Source organism: Camarhynchus parvulus, chromosome 5 (genome assembly GCF_901933205.1).
Source record: "Camarhynchus parvulus chromosome 5, STF_HiC, whole genome shotgun sequence".
Classification (NCBI taxonomy): Eukaryota; Metazoa; Chordata; class Aves; order Passeriformes; family Thraupidae; genus Camarhynchus; species Camarhynchus parvulus.
Genome location: NC_044575.1, coordinates 29,388,002 through 29,406,614, shown reverse-complemented (window position 1 = coordinate 29,406,614; position 18,613 = coordinate 29,388,002). Strand labels below are relative to the sequence as shown.

Genomic DNA, 18,613 nt, shown 5'->3' with positions numbered 1-18,613 from the left:
GAAGAGTTTCACGTTTCAATTTTAATAACCAGTGTGCTAGAGCTAAAAAATTGCAAAATTATTTATTTATAGAAGTGAAATTGCAAGTTAAAACTTCTGGTTCTTACTTCTCTTCTGGTTAGTTGCTGAGTATACTTCCCCGAACCACAAATACACCCACTCTTCCCATATAGAAGAATCTAAGTTTGGCACTAGTTGTGAAATAAAGCTGGCTGTAGCCTGACTCCACTTTGGTATAGATATATAGACTAGAAGATAGTACACATTACCAGAAACATTATCTAGGGTATATTTTTATGAGACAGTGCTCCCTAGCTGTTATTCCATTAGCTAAAGCTCATCATGTTGTCACTTCAGTCATGTAGAATTCTTATTGGCATAGTGTAGATACCCATGCTTATTTCTCTCATTTGTGCTGCATGAGTTTGTTTTCCAGAGAACAAAATTTTTGACTTCTTGTGTTTTGTTCCTTTTCTTCAAATTTTAGAGAGTTATTTAAAGGTTGGGCTGGATTTCCTATTTTATATTAATACAAAGCAGTTGGAAATAACTGAGGGAAAACTTAAAATAATAGTAATTATTAACAGATAACATTTTAACAGTGTTTCTGTAATAGTAGAATGGTTTTATTGTCTTTACCTGCACGTCTTCCACTTTTGCTGGACAGAAGGGGATTTGTTCATGCACGAAGTGGAGTTGCAGTGGGAAGCACACTAGTTTGCACATAGAAAGAGGGCTGAAAGACGAAGCAGACACCTGGCCCTTCTTTGTACAAAGGGCAGGGCTTTTTTCCAGCTGTTGTTTTACCAAGCTCCTCCTGACCTCCCCACCATTGCAAATACTCTGACTTTTGACACTGCCTTAACACACCCCTTTGGACAGCTGTAATGTACTGCATGTGGTGGACTGTGTCCAACTCTGTACAGCCAAAATGCATTCCTTACAGTGCAGAAAAGCATCTAGTGTCTTGTTTGTTTAACAGCTACTACAAATGATTATTCTAGTGGGTTTATGACAATGTATAGGGATAGGCAGAATCATAAAATTAAGATCAGTTTTTATGGTGTAAATATTTTATACACATTTCAGATCTTAAAACTTTGTTTAGTGATCAGGAATAGGAAAGTATTATTGCCATAATATATATTAGAAGTGATATTCAGAAAATGTGTGTGGTTGGATACATCAATTTCATTAACGCTTCAATCACACAAATGGGGCCAAGCAAATCACTGATCTATGAAGTTTATATAAATCATATGCAATCAGGTTTAGCTTAAAATTTAGATCTAGATCTGCAGAAGTGGAAGAATAATTTACAAATTCCACAAGGTTGTTTTTTCTAATTTTTCTATATTAATTTAAATTTTCAGTTTCTCTGTAGTGTGTAAAATGTGAAGCATCTTCTCCCAAATGTTTTGCAAGCTATAAATAAAAAAGAAACGGAGTGTTATTAAGTAAATATTTTAATGAGTTTGATTTCAATTGAAGAAAACAAGGACTTTTGAGGAAAGCTACAATGAACACTAAGATTTTTATTAACTAATATACAATTTACTTGATGATGATGACAATAATAATAATAATAATAATTTGTTTACAGAAGTAATTCTCATTGGGGTCCAGCTATGGGTAATTAAATATATTCATGGCTTGGTCATGCATAAATCATTGAGGTACCTCTATTTGCCACTTGCTTTTTGTGGTCATCTCCACAGTGGAAGTGTTCTGACAGGCTCATTCGCTGATACCGGTCTATAAAGAAGGCAGACACTGAATTAGCTTCTGGCACTTGGGTCTGCTGCACAGGCATGAGGCTGCAATAAATGGTATGGTGGGTCCCAGTGGAAGGAGTGAGAGAATTCAGAGGGGGCAATTTGCAGGCAGAGGGAATCATGGATATGGGGAGAAATAGAGAAAACAGAGTCTGTATTTAATCTAACAGTAGTTACTGCTGTGACATTTTTGTTCCTTGCACTGATAAATTTTGTAGGGTCATTCTGTGATGTTTAGGTTCTGGGTGGCAGCAGAATCACTGCAGATGTGTTGAGAGGGCAAGCAGCATTCTTGTGCTGCAGAATTATTGTCAGTGGAAATGTGTTATTAGTGTATGCAGATACACCAGTTTGTAGAGCTCAGTTTTGTCTGGCTACGTTAATCAGGGATCCATTCAACTTTGGATGTTTTTTGATGTGAGTTGGTAGAAGAAAAGGTAAAAGAAAATGGAATCTAGTCAGTTAGCAGAGAACTATGTGTCAAGCTTACCACTGGTACGAGGGAAAGGCACTAGGGGTAAGCATGTCTAATAGGATTAGACATGTTTTGTTTTCTTTTACGTAAAAAAAAATTACAAAAGTCTGAGAGTGCTCTTAGTATGTGTCTATAGACACACATGTGTAGACATAGCTGCATTTAACATCAAAAATTCCCATCAAGGACTTACCAGTCTCAGTATGAGTTTCTTAAACTCATAGTAAAGTAAAATTGGCAAAGCTGGCATGGCTCACTGCATGAGGAGGAACAAACACATGCATCAGGGTGAGCACTAGCCCCATGTCTGCCTAGTCGGCACCAGTCATCCTGTGAGCCCAAACACAGCAGCCACTTTAGCCTTACTTTAGCATTATATTTTTATAAATCTACTTGATTTTGGTTGTTTTTCAGCACTAGCATTTGTGATCAGTTTCATCCATTTGTCAAGATAACTGAGCAGTTGGCCAAAGAAATTTAATTTTGGAAAACATCAAAGACTGCGAATCTTGTCATGCCTTATCCATAAAAAAAAGACACTGAATATCACCATACAGGTTATTGGTGGCAAAGAACAGGAAGAATTCAAGGAAAGACAGCATAATGGTCAAACTGAGATGAGTTAAAATCCTTATCCAAAAAACTTTCCAACGTATTGAAAGAAACCAACTGCTGAAACCTGTATTTCTTATTGTTCGTGGAGAAGAAATAGATTAGCGGTTTTTGGTGAGAAGCTCTGATCAGTCTAGCTCCATGTAAGCTCTGTTTTCTTCCTGCCAAATAAGAGTAGGAAAGCAGACAATAAGCTGAAATAGTTGGTTCGTGAATAAAAATTACTGGTACATGTGTTGTCTCCAGCAGAGGAATTCTGAGTAACTTTGAGGAAGGCATCTCATCTCCAGGCTGAGAGATGCAATTTTTATTACTAAAGTGCACACGTCTTACACAACTGGTTGACAGACGTGACCGACCCTTTTGTTGCATATTTGACTGATCTATCTCTCTAGTTTTTCTTTACTCGTCTCTGGTCTGTGAGCTCTGTTGCAGAGGTTGTATGGGTATTTCTTTAGTAAAGCCCTTCCAAGATTTCAGCTTTCAGTGGAAAGCTCAAATAGGTAATTAAATCCTATTGATGCTAATGCTGTAGTCTGTTAAATATAAATTATCCACAAATTTGTCCATTAATTTTCATTTATAGCTCTATTATATATTATGCAGAGTCATAGATTTTAACTTGTTCAACAGAAATAATATTTTCCACAGAGGCAGTCTCTGTCATCTTAATTTAATTGAATTTATTATGTTTTCTGAGTCTCATATTTGCATTTTAGTTGAAGCAGTAAAACTATATTACTGTCTAAAACCAGCTGCAGAGTCTATGAAATGTCTCAGATCATTGTTTACTATTGAGGTCAACCTTTGCTATGCTTAATACCTGAAAGACAAAGATAAGGAGTTTCTGAACATTTCCAGAAGAGTAGTCCTAGGTCTTTTAATTAAATCAGTCTGCATTAGGTATATCCTCCAATAACTGCCTGGGAGGGTTTCCACAGGTTAGAAGCTGAACTAATAATTTATGTGGAGGCAAAGAAAGGCAGTGAAGCAGCAGAGAACTCTGTGAAACCAATTGGCAGTGAGCCATCTGTTAAGCAACCGCAACTACGTCAAAGATATCTAAAAATATACCAGTTGGTTTGGGAACATAATGCCCTAACTCCAATAAAAAGGCACTTTGTAAACAATCAAAAATGTGCTTTAAAATCAATTGCATTTATTCATATAGCAGTGAAATATAAGAAGTACTGCTCTCATAGATGTTCTTAGTAAATCCTAAATAATTACATTGTTTGTCCCTACTTTTCCTTTTTGGAGTAGAAACTAGCATTTTATTTCAATCCCATTGTCTCTCTCTGTGGCTCCCCTACATCCTGACACTTCTGTCAAGTCTTGTCTTGCCATTTTGCTTCTCCTGAGTTTCTCCTTCATCTATTTTCTGTCAAAGCTGCCTTGGGCAGTCTTTCTGTGTAGAACCATAGAATGGTTTGGGTTTGAAGGGAACTTAAAAATCCTCAGGTTCCAACGTCCTTGCTGTTTTCCATCCCACTCTCTTCATTCACTTGCCTTCACACTATTCTCATATCTCCCCTTCTGAGAATCCTCCTGCTTGGATTTCCTGCAATTCTGCCTTTCCACTTCTTCCCACATTACCTTGTCCTATCTAAACTGAAATCCTTGGCTTTCTTTGCAACCCCCAAGCTGGACTTTCTGCATTTGTCTTTCTCCTGAACTCTGGCTTTTACTTTCAAGTACTTTTGTTTCTGTAGAACCCCTCTCTTCCACCTCCCTCCTATATGGACCTGTTTTCTTTGCACTATCAACTTATCCATCAGAAACTGGGGACGCTTTTTGGTATCATTTTAGTGTTTTATGCAGTTTTGCTCCAGTATTTTCCACCTACCTGAGTCACCAGCCTCAGGTTCAAGAGTCAATGTAAGGCTTCAGTCCTGATTAAGACATCAGTGTGACAGCTCTGAACGAAACATCATTTTTTCCTGCATCTGCCCAATAGTGTCATCACTGCTGTTGTAAGAGAGCCGAGGGCAACAGCCTTGATTTGTGATTCATCCTGTGCCAACACTGTGGCCCCCTGCAGCGTGCAACAGCTGACTGATGGTGAGACCACCAACAAAAAAATTGCCCATGAAACGAGGTTGAACAGCCTTAATTCAGCCTTGCTAGAGTAGTGGTAAAATATGACAGTGCTGAGTCACTAATTCCTTAATAGTTTCCATGGAGGCAGGTGTTGGTACCCAGCAGTTAACTCCTGAACTGGACACAGATGAAAATCTAGATTTGACATCTCTCTTCCACCCTTCCTTGAAGCAAAAAATACTGAAAGAAGTATAAGAAAACCTGGCCACCAGCACTTTGGTACCTTGTTAGGTGAAACAAAAAGTTATTACAAATCGCAGCATTGCTGATTTCATTCATATACATATGGCAAATTTAGAGTCTGCTTCTCAGTGTGATGGTGATTTCAGCTCCTGTTCAGGGCACATGTTAAGTCATGTAATTTAAGGACATCCCAGAAGTGGACTATACAGTGGCTAATTTCAAGAGCAGATGTCACTGTAACAGTGGTTTACTTAGCAGCAGCTTTTTTCGGTTACATCCATCCAGTCCAGTCAGCCTGCAAACATGAAAACAGGAAACATTTCCTTGTTTGTAGAGGTCCATCTGCAGTAATAAACATAAGCATATATATATTTTGAAACAACTATTTTTAGAAACTTGTGTTGAGGATCGTACTGCTGCTTGGACTTCATGCCCTTTCAGATTTTGTTGCTTAGTCTATACATTTTTAATAATCACATTGCCTGCTAGCAGTGACATTTGGTGAAGGTCATTTTTCTTGTGAAGTTGGAGAATGGACTTGAATTTCATTGAAGGAATCCCTGAGCTGCAGGATCATTGTTCATGGACTGTCTTGCATCTTGTACTACCTTTGAAGCCTGCTTAGAATTTTAACTAATGATATCTTCAAAGTGTCACTCTGCTCAAGGGCAGAAAATAAATCTCAAAATGCACTTTATATTTAAAAACAGTTTTGAATAGCTTTGAAGCATGGTATTAACTGAAATGAAAAGGCATAGATACAGACTTGCGATGTATGCACACTCAGAGAATTCCATGTTTCATGGTCAGCAAAGTGTCTCTTCACCATTGCAATGACTTTCTCTTCTATATTATAAAAATCATCAGGTCTATGGATGTCTTAAAACTTTTTAATGTAATTGATGATTTCATACCTTAGCAGGTATGAAATCTTAAGGTATCTGAAGGTAGTCCCTCTCCATGGAGGAATTTTATTTTTGTCTACATCATTCCAAGCTCACTTCCTCTTATTTTCCCTGTGTAAAGTCACTGGGTTGTATTTATATGACTTTTCTGTTTCTGCGTAGAGGATGGCAGATCCAAAAACCAACATGCTATGCTTGAAATACAAGAGACTGTGGTGTCAGCTACTAAATTAAAATTGCTTGGTTTTTTATAAACCAAAGTTCCAGCTTCCCATAACTGAGCACATTACAAGTTTGTTTATTAATAAAGTACTCAAAGGTTTACATGGTAGCACTGTGTCATGTCTTCTAATACTGATATTAATTTCTAATTAATTAGTATTCTGATATTCCTTTCAAAATGTCAAAAGCTAGTGATCATGTCTGAGAATATGGCCATTTGAATGTCTGTACTCTTGATGGATTTTTTTTTTCTGTTTTATTTATTGCTTCATGTAAGCACCCTTACATGTAAGCATCCTTCTTTAAGGGATGCTGTTGGGTTAATTCTGTCATTTTCCTTCTCTAGTACTTTAGTTTTCTATTTGGAAACTAAGAGCTTACAAAAGTACAAGTATGTGATTTATAATTGAATTTTTCCCACAAAATCATTTGCCTGGGTTTTTTCTATATCAAACTGCAAAGAAAATTCAGCTTATTCAGGGTGTCCTTATACTTAAGATGTTCTTTTCTGTTTCTGTTTTGATAGTTGTACCATCAAAGCATTGTAGTTTGACTGTATGTTATACCATGGATTTCCCAGTTTTATCACTATTGCTGTCAATTTAGTTGCGCTGAATAAGTTAGAATCTTGTTTCAGAGCATGAAGCAATGTGATCCACTGAACAGCAGCTGCTATGGGGAAAATGAAGAGAGGATAGGGCTGTAACCTGTCTTTAAGATGTCGTGTCCTAAGTTAGATGTTGGGAGACTGGACAGATTGTGTATTTGAGAAAATTTCTGTTAGGAAGTAAGGACAGAAGGTTGTTCGTGATTTTACATCTGATTCCCTGTTTGGGAAAAGGATAAAAAGACAAGAATTTTCAGACTCTGCTTCCAGATTTCTCAACGCTCACTGTGTATGGACTGCTTATGAATAAAAGCCACCAGCCTGTTTGGAACTGCTGTTTTGCTGACATGATCAAAAGGGAAGGCCTCAGCCTCTGGCCATTATCATTACCATTTGACTATCTTCCTGCCTGCCTGCTACATGGGCTTCCCTGTGCAATTTTTTTTTCTATCTTCTGCACAGACTGATTCATCCTTCTCATGCCTGAGAAAATCTCAACAGGAAAATGCACAAGATTGATGAGGAAGAGAAGGCAGTTACATTCTTGCTTCAAGAATTCATTCTCAAACAGTTGTTCCTTTCTGTTGGAGGCTGTTGTTATTTCTATGGTGTTGGATAATGCTTTTATATTTATAGGGTCCTGACTTTTCATAACTTTCTGTAGGAATCTTCACAGTGCTGCTAACAGTCCTGCATCCCAACTCCTTGCTTTCACACAACCAAAAGAAAACTCTATAGCATGTTTCAGCTGAGAATTTAGCAACAACATTTCTTGGCAGAAAAAAACCCGAGATGTTCCTACTTAATTTTTAGCTGGTTTCAATTTTACCTTATCCTTCCACTTGTTGACTCAGTTTGCTATTTAATCTTTGATTGCAGGCCACTAAAGAAGTAATAGAGCGAGAAGCCCCGGGGATGGCCCTGGCAATGCTGATGGGATCACTTAATGTTACACCTCTGGGCATGCTCTCTAGGTAAGACTACTTCCTTCAAAATCTGAGGTGAACTCTTTCCACAGAATTACTTATTGTTATCCAATGGCTGGGCACAAACCATTGAGGACTGCCATTGTTATCAAGACCAGAAGTCTTAACTTCAGAGAAGGGGCCAAATTCAAATAATGGTAATTGCACTGTCTCATTAAATTCCCATTGTTGTCTGTATTAGAGACTGTATCCTCCTGTGTTTTCTGTGCCAGGTTATTTGTAATATTGAGGCACACTCTTAAATAGCTGCCTTTTCATTCCAGAACTGTTGTATTTTGAGGTGAGTGAAGAATTTTTCTGTGTGTTGTTCATCAAGTATTAAAATGCTTTTTTTGGGCAAAAAAAATCCCTTTGATAAAGACAAATGTTTTGTAGTACCCTACCTCTGGAGGAATACCATTCATTTATCTCAAAGTCCCTGCAATGCACGCACAACCTGTGTGGTTTTCTTGAAAGCACACACAATACTTTTGCCAGCGATGCAGTTCCTAAGCGCTTTTACTTACTTTTGCATGCTCTCTTGAGAATTTTTGACGGCTCCATTTCTCTCTTGAGCCACTAGGTCTGATTATTGGCAGCTGAAATTTGAGTTTTGGGCTGCTGGTTTATTCCTTTTTTGATTATTGGCTGGTTGTGCTGGACATCTAGCTTATATCGCTCAAAAAATATTTAAAGCAGAGTAGAAGAGCCAAGAAGATGACTACTAAAGGAGCTGTCTGCCAAACACAATTCCACTACTCCATTTTTATCCCTCTGTGGACAGTTCTTATTTCTTTTGTTTTAAGTCTGCCATAAACTGTAACCCATGTATGGGATTTGCTGGATTGAGTTTGTACTCTGTAAGCTTGACTACTGCAACAAGAGTAAATGAACACATTTCTTTAATTCGGGCTCATCTCTGCTGCAGTAGAGATTCCTCAGCTGGAATTCTTTTTAAACTGGGGGTACATAATGTGAAAGAAGGCAATATGAGAAAAGAGAGGCTAGGTCTCAGGCAATACTCAAACTGCCATTTGAAAACAACACTTCAGGCTGGCTTGAGTGTGATATCAAAAGTTCATTTAGTGGCACAGAGATGATCTCTGTGCTGTTTACTTGTGAACATTGTGCCAGCTGTCATGGAAATACTTGTTACCCTGATAAAAAATGCCATGCGACCAATAAATGACATTAATGACTGAGAATTATTTATATAAGAAGAAATCCAGGGAACTTGGCTACCCAACATACCATGTCCTTTAGCTCAAAATTTTTGCTAATGCCATACCTGGAAATTCTTTTAGTTTCTGTTCTGTATTCACTTATAGCTCAGGTTTAAATTCAATAAAGAGAATGTCCTACAGTTTCTCTAAACTGTAACTTCCATATCTTCATGGTTTCGTTTTATCCTTATATCCCAGCCCTGGGATTTTCACTTTGGCTTTTGTAAGCCACTCTTTACAACCTCAACACAAAATTCAGTGATTTCATTTTTTTTTTTTTTAATATTTAGCTAAAATGTGGAGTAGTCAAGCTCTAGCTAACAGAAAACATTCAGCACTTGAGTGTTCAGCCTTACATCAACACTAAAGGGATTTCTAAAAGACAAATAAATAAATAAAAGCTTCCGTCATTGACGGTTGGTTTTGTCTTTTCTTGAGGGAGAGGGGAAACTATTAGGAAGAATTATATGTGAATTGCATAAATACAATTTTCACGTGAGAGTAACTTCCTTCTCTGCTTTTCTTATGTTTAATCTTTAAATAGAAAGAACTTATTTGAATTAATGCAACAGGCACAACTTAGTATTTTTACCTGGCCAGGGACATAATGTTTGGCACAGTCAATTACACTGCAAAGGAACCATTTGTATGACCAAATAGGGACTATATCAAATAATGTATTGGCACAAGTAAACAGTAGAATTAAGGGAGCTACACAGATCTCAAAAAGATGGAAATCTAGCCAGTGTTTATACTATCAAATTAAGGTTAGACCCTGTCAATCTTGTTTTATGCTTTTTCAGCTCAGCTTCTCCCAAGTTCTTTCTTGAGAATATAATCAGCAAATATATTGGAAATTAGGTTTACAAAATCTAATAAATCATAGAATTTATCTTAAATGCTTTCCTTTTGTTTTGATAGTGGAGATAGTTGCATGCAAGAATTTCAGTCTGTATTTCTTTCATTTCAGGCCTGTGTGTGGAATCAGAGGGAAAACTCTCATAATTAATCTTCCAGGTAGCAAGAAAGGGTCACAGGTAAGAAATGTTCTTACTGATCTGCTAGGAAGGAACTATGATGAGCACTTCTCCTTGTTTTAAATGGTAGAAAGTGCTCACTATAACAAATTTTACAAGAGTGAATTGAAATGCATGTCCATGTAAAGTTACCACACCATCACTCTTAGCCAAAGACCATCCCACTCCAATCTGATTGAAGGTGCTGTGTGGCCAGGACAACTTTACATGTAGCGCAAGAGAGCACACGCTTGAGCTGGCAGTGAAGAGTCTGATGTTCTCTTACACTTCCCCTTTCTTCTCCAATTAGCTGTACTTTATCTCTGGGTTGTCTCCAACTTCCAAGAAATCATTCTCTTTTATACAGAAGAGGAATGCATAGTATGTGGTAGAACTTGCTGGAGCATTTGTGATTTTGATCAGCAAGAGGGAAGGAAGGGAAATAATTTTTAAGAGTTTGAGAATGTTTTTTAATTTTCTCTATATGGGTTTATCAGACTTTTCACCCTTTATAAAGTTTGTTTTCTTCCTGCATTTTGCTCTGTTTGGATGGAGAAGTTAAAATTTTTGTCTTTATCCATGCTTTCTGTCTGACTCTACAGCTGAGAGGAAGAGAATTAAACTCCTGCAGGGATTTGTGTGTGTGTGTGTTAGTAAGACTAGATCTTTCACTAATTTCTTTGTAGCTGGCTGCTAGAAAAAGAATCTTCTCCACAGAAATACTGCTAAGCTGAATAGTGGTCTGTACAACCTGATACAAGACTGCTGAGGAAGGTCCCCCATCAGTCACAAGAATCTATTTCTTGCATGCTCAGACTACATCTGGCCTTGTTAATAAATGTCTTTACCTCTGGCCTCTAAGAAATGTGCTCCTGGTACACGTGTGATGAACCTGTAGTACCCAGGCATGGAGCAGACAGTACTGATGTGTTTAGCAGCACAGCCCTGAAGTCCCTGCTTCTTAGACTGCTGTCTGGAGATACAAAAACAACATTTATGTGGGCTGTCACCTGGAAGTTGAAGAGGAGATGTTTTGAATACTATGGTCTTAAGCAGCCGCCATAGGTTTTCAGATACACTGTCGATGTGTTTCAGTTCAAGGACTCAGTGTGAGCCCTCCTATGATTCCTTACAGCATTTCTGGAAATCTAGTGAGACTGTGATTTAAAGGAAATTTAAAAGCCTTCAAAATACACAAGAGGCATTGGAGGATGATGAGGTGGGAGTATACCTTCCTGAAATTCTGCCAGTTACACATGGGAAATCATATGTATGTACATGTATTTAACATAGCAATGGCCCCCCCATTTTACCAGTAAGAAGGTTATTTCACAAGTAAATACTTCTTCTGCTGAATTAGGAGAGAGATGAAATAGCCTACAATCTCTAATGGTTTTTATTGTGTTCAGGAGCGCTCCTAATCCACAGAAACAATTGTCATTTTCTGTCCTGAGGCAATCAGACTTTAAAGATAGGTAAATTGCAGAAGGTGAATGAAGAAAAGAAATGAAAAAAAGCATTAATAAGTGTTTTAACAGTAGTTTGATATAGGGTAAGTCATAAAAAAGGTAATTCTGCCGGAAAAGAAAAAAGTCATATGATTGCATCATACAAGCAGGCTTCTAATAAACTGATTTTTATTTGTTCCTGTCATGATGATGATCTGTCCTGTCATTTTAGTATGAGATTTCTTTTAGTATGAGACATCTGTAAAGTCTCAGATTTCAGCAAAGACTTTTAAGATTAAGAGTGGAGAAAATTGGCCCATAAAAGGCTGAATCTCAAGAGCCAAAAAGGACAGATTGTCACCAGGAATTTCCCTCATTTTTCTCTTTTACCACTTGCTAATTTCCTTTCCATTGTATAAATACGATCATATGAGAAGCTTATATAAAGCTATGAATTTGCAGCAGTATACATATTTCTGTAATAAAATATTAATGGAAAATGACAGCAGTGTAAATGCTTCAGCTCAAAAATGGACTGCTTGCCAAACATGTTTTCACCAGAGAACATTTGTGTGGCATGTACCATTGAATCCACATCTGCAGAAATCTTCCATTTTTGTGGGGTTTTTTTGCCTTTTTTTTAGTCTTGCAAAACATAGTTCATGTTATGGAAGAGGGAAAAGTGTGAAATGACCAGATGTTTATTAAGTCTTTGACATTTTATAATTGTAATAACAGTTACCTAAAACAATGAGTTTCATATGTAACATGAGCTTTTGGAGGTCTTACTGGGAATCTGGGCATTAACACTGAAGCCAGCAAGGCTTTATTTCAGTGCTGAAGTGGGGAACATGCTTCTCTGGGGTAGCCAGTTATTACAGTTATTGGTCAGTTCAGAGATTGTTCTTCTTTTTTCTCACTTACTTGAGATCTGCTTCTTTGCTATAGTAATGATGGCTGTATACTTCATTATCTTAAACCATTTAAAAAGTAATACTGTAAAGGCACAATAACTCTGCAGTTTGCAGTTACATTATAAGTCATCATCTTTATTATCTTTACACATATGTTTTAATATACGTTCATTATATACAGCATTTGTACTCATTTGGTTTACTCCAGCTGTTTGCACTACCAACTTGAATGTTTAAAGAATTTATAAATCTATGAGGTAGTCTGACTTGTCATTGATTACTCGTAAAGAAGCAACTGAAAGATGTGCTCTTATTTAGAAGCTTTGCAATGTTTGTGAGTCATGTTTTGCTGACAAAGTGGGATATATAAACTCCAGTAATTTCTGATGGATTCTTTGCTTATTATTTTGTTTACATTATTATTTTTATTTATTGACAATATTTATTTCATTATTGATTTATGAACTTATTATTATTACTTATTTTCTGGGTAATCTAAAATATCAGAATACATTTTTTAAAATTTTCCTATGCTTGAAACAAAACTGAAGGGCAAAAAAAGGAGTACTGCCAGCTTTCTCTGTCAACTTGTGTGTTCCTGACTGCATTACCATGGCAATTATTTCTTGTGACGCTGCCATCATTTTCCAATATTTAAATGTTTATATGCAGTCTCCTCAAATGACATAAGAAAACTTTCTTGTGGTGCCTGGCAGAGGAATGAGAGACAATAGTCACAAATTGAATGAGGTAGCTTCCAGATGAAAAAGAAAAATGGAAAACCAAAACAAAACTGAAAAAACCCCAAACACTTTGAGGGTAATTAAGCATTAAAGCATGTTGTCAACAAGGGTTGTGGAGTCTCTGTTGTTGGATTGTTTTTCAAGACTTTACTGAATAAGCCTTAAGAAGCCTGAGTTTCATCCTGACCCTGATCAGAGGAGGCAGCTGCAGCACATTCTGTCCTGAGCTTCTGCTTTGATCTGATGAAGCACCAGGGTATTTTAGCAGCACAGGTAGCTGTACATGGTACCTATATGTATGCCCATTATGGAGCAAGAGCAATTGCACAGCATCTGCAGTTTTGCTTTCTCCAGCCATATAAAATAAACTTTCTAATTGTTTGTAAGATTATAGAACAAGGAGAGGTTTAAAAAATAGGTTGTTTGTGAATTTTTGTTTTTTTTAGTTACGTGACTTTACAATGACATCAGTGTAGTTTGTCATTCTTCCAATATGTAAAATAGGTCCATGAATAAAAAAGGATATAATTATATAAAAGTATAATTATGAAAACCCTTATGAATTGCTCTCTAATTGTGAGGGAGCGTAATAGGAAGGATTTGAAGCTAATATCCCTGCAGGGATATAGTTAATGTTTTTCTTCTGCATTTTTGTAGTATTTTGCCAGTTGCTGTGAACTGGTTTTTTGTATTACATATTCACAGAAATGTAACTCTTGTTTTCAGTATTAGCTCATTGCAATAGCCCTGTTGTGCAATTTACTGTATTTTCATTAAAAAAGCAAAAATTTATAGAATAGTCGCCAGATCTGTTTCAGAGTTCATTTATCTTTTAAGAGCAGTTGCATAGGACATGGTAGATTTTATTTCTGATCATGTGAAAAGATGCATTTAAATCCCAAATATATTGAAAGAGTAAACTCCTATTTGCAAGTGCAGGTAGCTTTTCAGTGGTTTCTCTTCTCATTCTGCACAGGAATGCTTTCAGTTTATACTGCCAGCCCTACCTCACGCCATTGATCTTTTGCGGGATGCCATTGTAAAAGTAAAGGAGGTACACGATGAGCTTGAAGATCTACCTTCACCACCACCTCCTCTTTCTCCTCCTCCAACCACCAGCCCTCACAAACAGACAGAAGACAAAGGAGTGCAGTGTGAGGAAGAGGAGGAAGAGAAGAAGGATAGCGGAGTTGCCTCAACAGAGGACAGTTCTTCTTCACATATAACAGCAGCAGCCATTGCAGCTAAGGTGAGTCTGGCTTCTTTCCTTAAGAGACCCTTCAGTTTCTGTCTTAGGCACTTCCCACCAATGAGCATTTGCATGTTATGACTCTACATTGATGTCTTCCTCTCAAACAGATTTATTTCAGGTACATTTTGTAGAAGTAGAGCTTCATAAAAATATATGAATTCTCTTTTGGTAGGTGATTTCAAATTCCAGTGGGAGAAATATCATTTATTATCTTGGTGTTAACATATGTTTTATGATACCATTCTGATGTGACAGACTGGTTTTAGTGGCTTTTTATAATTCAAAGTATTCACACGCCTGAACATGCAAAGTCCAGTAGGCGGCATGTTAAGGAATCACAACAAAACTTTGCAAGCCGTAATATCTAATTTGAAATTAAAATTTTAGATTCTGAAAACTGGTGAAAGTATGACAGACAGGTAACAATTTAAGTAGTAAACTATCCTGATTACTGTATTCCAATGTGCATGTCTGCATAAAAGATGTGAAATTCTGCCAACAAACTAAATATCATAAAGTCTTTATAGCCTTGCTTTAACCAGTAATCATAGATCAGCATTACTCAAACTAAAATAATAAATTGGAGACTGCAAAAGAAGAAAAAGAGATAACAATTGTAAATAATTTGAATTAAAATTTTAAATATCTTCCCAAGAATTTTTGTACTATTTGAAACAGTATATAAATATTTACCTCACTTTTATGGGTTCAGTTTTTGAATGGAAAGATAATGTATCCCTGTGTGTTTGGAAACAGTTTTTTCCAAATTGCTATATTCCATATCTACTCCAAAAGTTGTGGTTTTAATTCCTATTATGAGAATTGAAAGTCTAAGTAACTCAATATTAAACAATTTCTAAACCAAAGCAGCAACATTCTAACTCCAGAAATGTGAATTCAGGTCTGAGACATCTTGACATTTCTAAGACAGCTGCAGCTGGAGATCATCTCCCAATATACAGAAAATCCTGATTACATATGTCTTTGCAGGGATGAATTAAGGTAATTATCATTTGCAAGTATCAGTTTTTATTATGCAAATTTTAAATTGTTTAATTTCTTTTGATGCAGGCAAAGATAAATAATACATGCCATTTTTAAAGGCAGGAAATAACCTGAGATTTCAACTGGCTGTGTTCATATGAGCTTGGCATTTCGGTGTCACAGTTGTTTTCACCTCATTCATTTTTGGTCATTTGCTTGTACAGTTTCATGTTTTCCTGTCACTGTATTCATGGCTGTTATGTGTTGTGCATTAGAAGCATCCATCCTATACCAGTCCAGCTGTTATCATGGCTAAAGGTCAACAGCCCATCCCTGGTCTCATCAGTTATTGCCATCACACAGCAGGCAGTGCAGGAGAACTGGTAAGAGACACTTCCAAGAGGCTTTTGCACTAACACTAACTAAAAATGCTCTGCCTGCCTCCTAGTCTATGTATGCACAGACAATGTTATTTATTTCCTCTAAGAAAGATACATCAGTGCTATCTTTGAGAGCCCATGTTACAGAAAATACCTGTTTAAGATAAAGGGCTCAACAAGGTAAAGGTCATGTGTGTTGTCACTTTGAATCATTTATCTGCTGAGATATAATAATTGCTATAAAGCCTATGTTTCTCATTAGTCACTGGTTTTATCATCTAATATATTCAATAATTGAATATAATTGAAATAATCTCCTAAAATTACTGCTTTAGAGCTATGAAATGATACCTTTTTCCTCTTTGTCTTGTTTTGCTGCTTTTCTCTCAGTTTTTTTCTCAACATAATACAGCATTTGTGCTGGGTGTTCATAGTTTGCTTTCACGACTTGCAGTTTCTGCCTCATTTTTTGCTTCCTGTGTAGAAGTAGAATTTCTCAAAAACAGAAGACTCTGGGAGTCAGGAAGCAATGGACTTGTTATGAATTACTAGGTTTTGGTGAATAGTAGAAAACTATTCCAATGAATGGTAAAAAAGGACCTGTTCTCTTAGGCAAATAGTAATTTAAACCATCAATCAAATAGCCTAACGCCTCTGTATTTAAAACATGATTCTGTGTCCCTTGAAAAGTCACTTAGGAAATGTGAAGACTTTAAAGTTCACATACCTGATGATAAAGCTATATAGTACATATACATGGTTGGGTGGTTTTTTGTTGTTGTTGTTGGTTTTGGGTTGTTTTTTGGTTTGTTTTTTTTTTTTTGAGTTGAGGTCACTAAACTAGAATTTGCAGCAAATTCCTCAGTACCAGTGGAACAGTTAATTTAGCCCCTAGGAAGAACACTGTTAAACTGTCATACATGTTTCTGTGTTCTTTTGCAGATGACTCTTGAGCTGTTGTTTTATTTACTATATTATCCAAATCAGATCTTCATACTCAGAGCAGAAAGTGGTTAGTTTTTTGGCAGGTTGTTGGGGTTTTTAAGCTGTTCTTTCTGTATGTTTTTAAGGCATTTTTTTCTCTTGTATAAAAGTCATAGTAATTGCCATCTACAGAGTGTTTTCTTACCTCATCATCATTGTCAATCTTTGTTTCAGTTCTGAGCAAAAGAGAACAAAGAACTCATATATTTTCCTTTTTCTTATCAATGATCTTGTCAAAGTTCTCTAATATGAAAATAAAATATTTAAACCAAAATAAAAGTACGCCAGAGAAAGGCCAGGTCAGATAAAAATTGTAGAAGCCATGACTGATGGATATGGTGAATATCTGTCTCCATCACTTTCATCCATTTCTCTTTACTTTCTGTCTTTGTCAGTATGTGCAACAGGTTTTCCACTCCAGCTAGTGGAAACAGAAACTATTTTCACTAAGAACTAAGAATTTCATTGTACCCCATTTAAAGTTTTGAGATCTCTGCTCTGTATTCAATTTATTTGAAAATGAAAAAATGAATAAAAATATTAGGGAGACAAATCATAAATGCTCAGTGTGCCTTAGTGAAAGTTAGAAGAATAATCTATCCAAAATGCAGTAACATTCCTGCCCTTCTTTATTCCAGGTTTCTGTCCTCCAGGACACACAGAAATTTCTCATGGGTTTATTAACTCTTTAAGCGAGTTAACAAGAAGCTGACTTGATTAGAGGATTATATTGCCTAAATTTAATTTTTTAATATTAAAATTCAAAAACTCTCTAAGTGTAGGTGAGAAAAATGAGAAATTCCCCATGTCACATTATTTTTTATATGTTTCTGTTAATGGAATTGACATACTAGTAGATTCACAAAATTCAGCAGGTTGTAGTGGTTCAAAGAGAATATTAGTGCTTATTTATTTAGCAATACAGCACATTCTACTTTCATATTAGAAAAAGAGCAAAATTTGTAGCTGTGACCTAACTTTATGCTCTCAGTGAGAAATTTTTCTCTACAATCTAGATAGGTTAATATATTAATTATTTTCTGGTAATTACATTTTATGTAAAGGTAGTGATTTGGAAATAATTCTTACTGAAATTAAATGCCTGTGATCATCTTTTCCCTTTATCTTCAGCTTCTTTTCTGATTAATATCATGGCTAAAATTTTACTTAAATTTTAATTTTCTCACAGGCAAAAATTAGTACTACACGTGCACTTCAGGGGAAACTGGGATTGTATCAGTCACTTTATTGCAGAGAGAGGTTTTTATTACAAAAAGGTGAAATCTGATAAAATTGTAGAAGCAATGATTGCTCAGTATGGTGGGAAATAAAAATGTATCTTGCCTGAAGGGTATGAGTATCTGTTATGAAGTATCTGGTACTCTAGAGTACTCAGAGTAAACCTGGGGAGAACTGAATCATTATATCATTTCCAAAAGCAATATTGTTCTTCATGTTGTGGGTCTAGGAGTACATAAAAGGGGTAATGCACCCGTACACAATCATATCAAGATGCATGCAGCTGTTTATCAGAGGAGAGTAGTTAAAAGGTATCTTATTTGAAGACTTGAAGCTATTCTTTCTTTCATTTTGTCTTTTTTTATGCCCTTTGAAAGTATATTTTTTGCTGTATTTTCCTTAGCCATGGACATTAAAAAGAAGCATTGAAAGTTGTAGGGAGTATCTATGCCAATATAAAACTTGGGGATTGTCAGCCGGTTTTGGACTTTAATGAATTTAAGATGGGATTTCAGGAGAAAAAGTAAACAGAAGGGAAATCATGCTTCTATTACAAACCATCTGAGCATTTGGAAGATCATTGATT

At 36.3% G+C, this 18,613-nt stretch overlaps 1 protein-coding gene across 6 annotated transcripts in view; it reads left to right on the top strand.

The window, feature by feature from the left end:
- GPHN (gephyrin) overlaps positions 1 to 18,613 on the top strand; it is a 268,694-nt gene that overhangs the window by 157,897 nt on the left and 92,184 nt on the right. For 3 of the 6 annotated variants that reach the window (XM_030949402.1, XM_030949400.1, XM_030949399.1), the window contains exons 5-8: positions 7,759 to 7,853; positions 10,038 to 10,104; positions 14,165 to 14,437; positions 15,700 to 15,807. In XM_030949402.1, coding sequence (XP_030805262.1) covers positions 7,759 to 7,853; positions 10,038 to 10,104; positions 14,165 to 14,437; positions 15,700 to 15,807 — 543 coding nt within the window. The remainder of the gene's footprint in view (positions 1 to 7,758; positions 7,854 to 10,037; positions 10,105 to 14,164; positions 14,438 to 15,699; positions 15,808 to 18,613) is intronic. The other 3 variants (XM_030949405.1, XM_030949403.1, XM_030949401.1) reach the window with 1 other exon arrangement.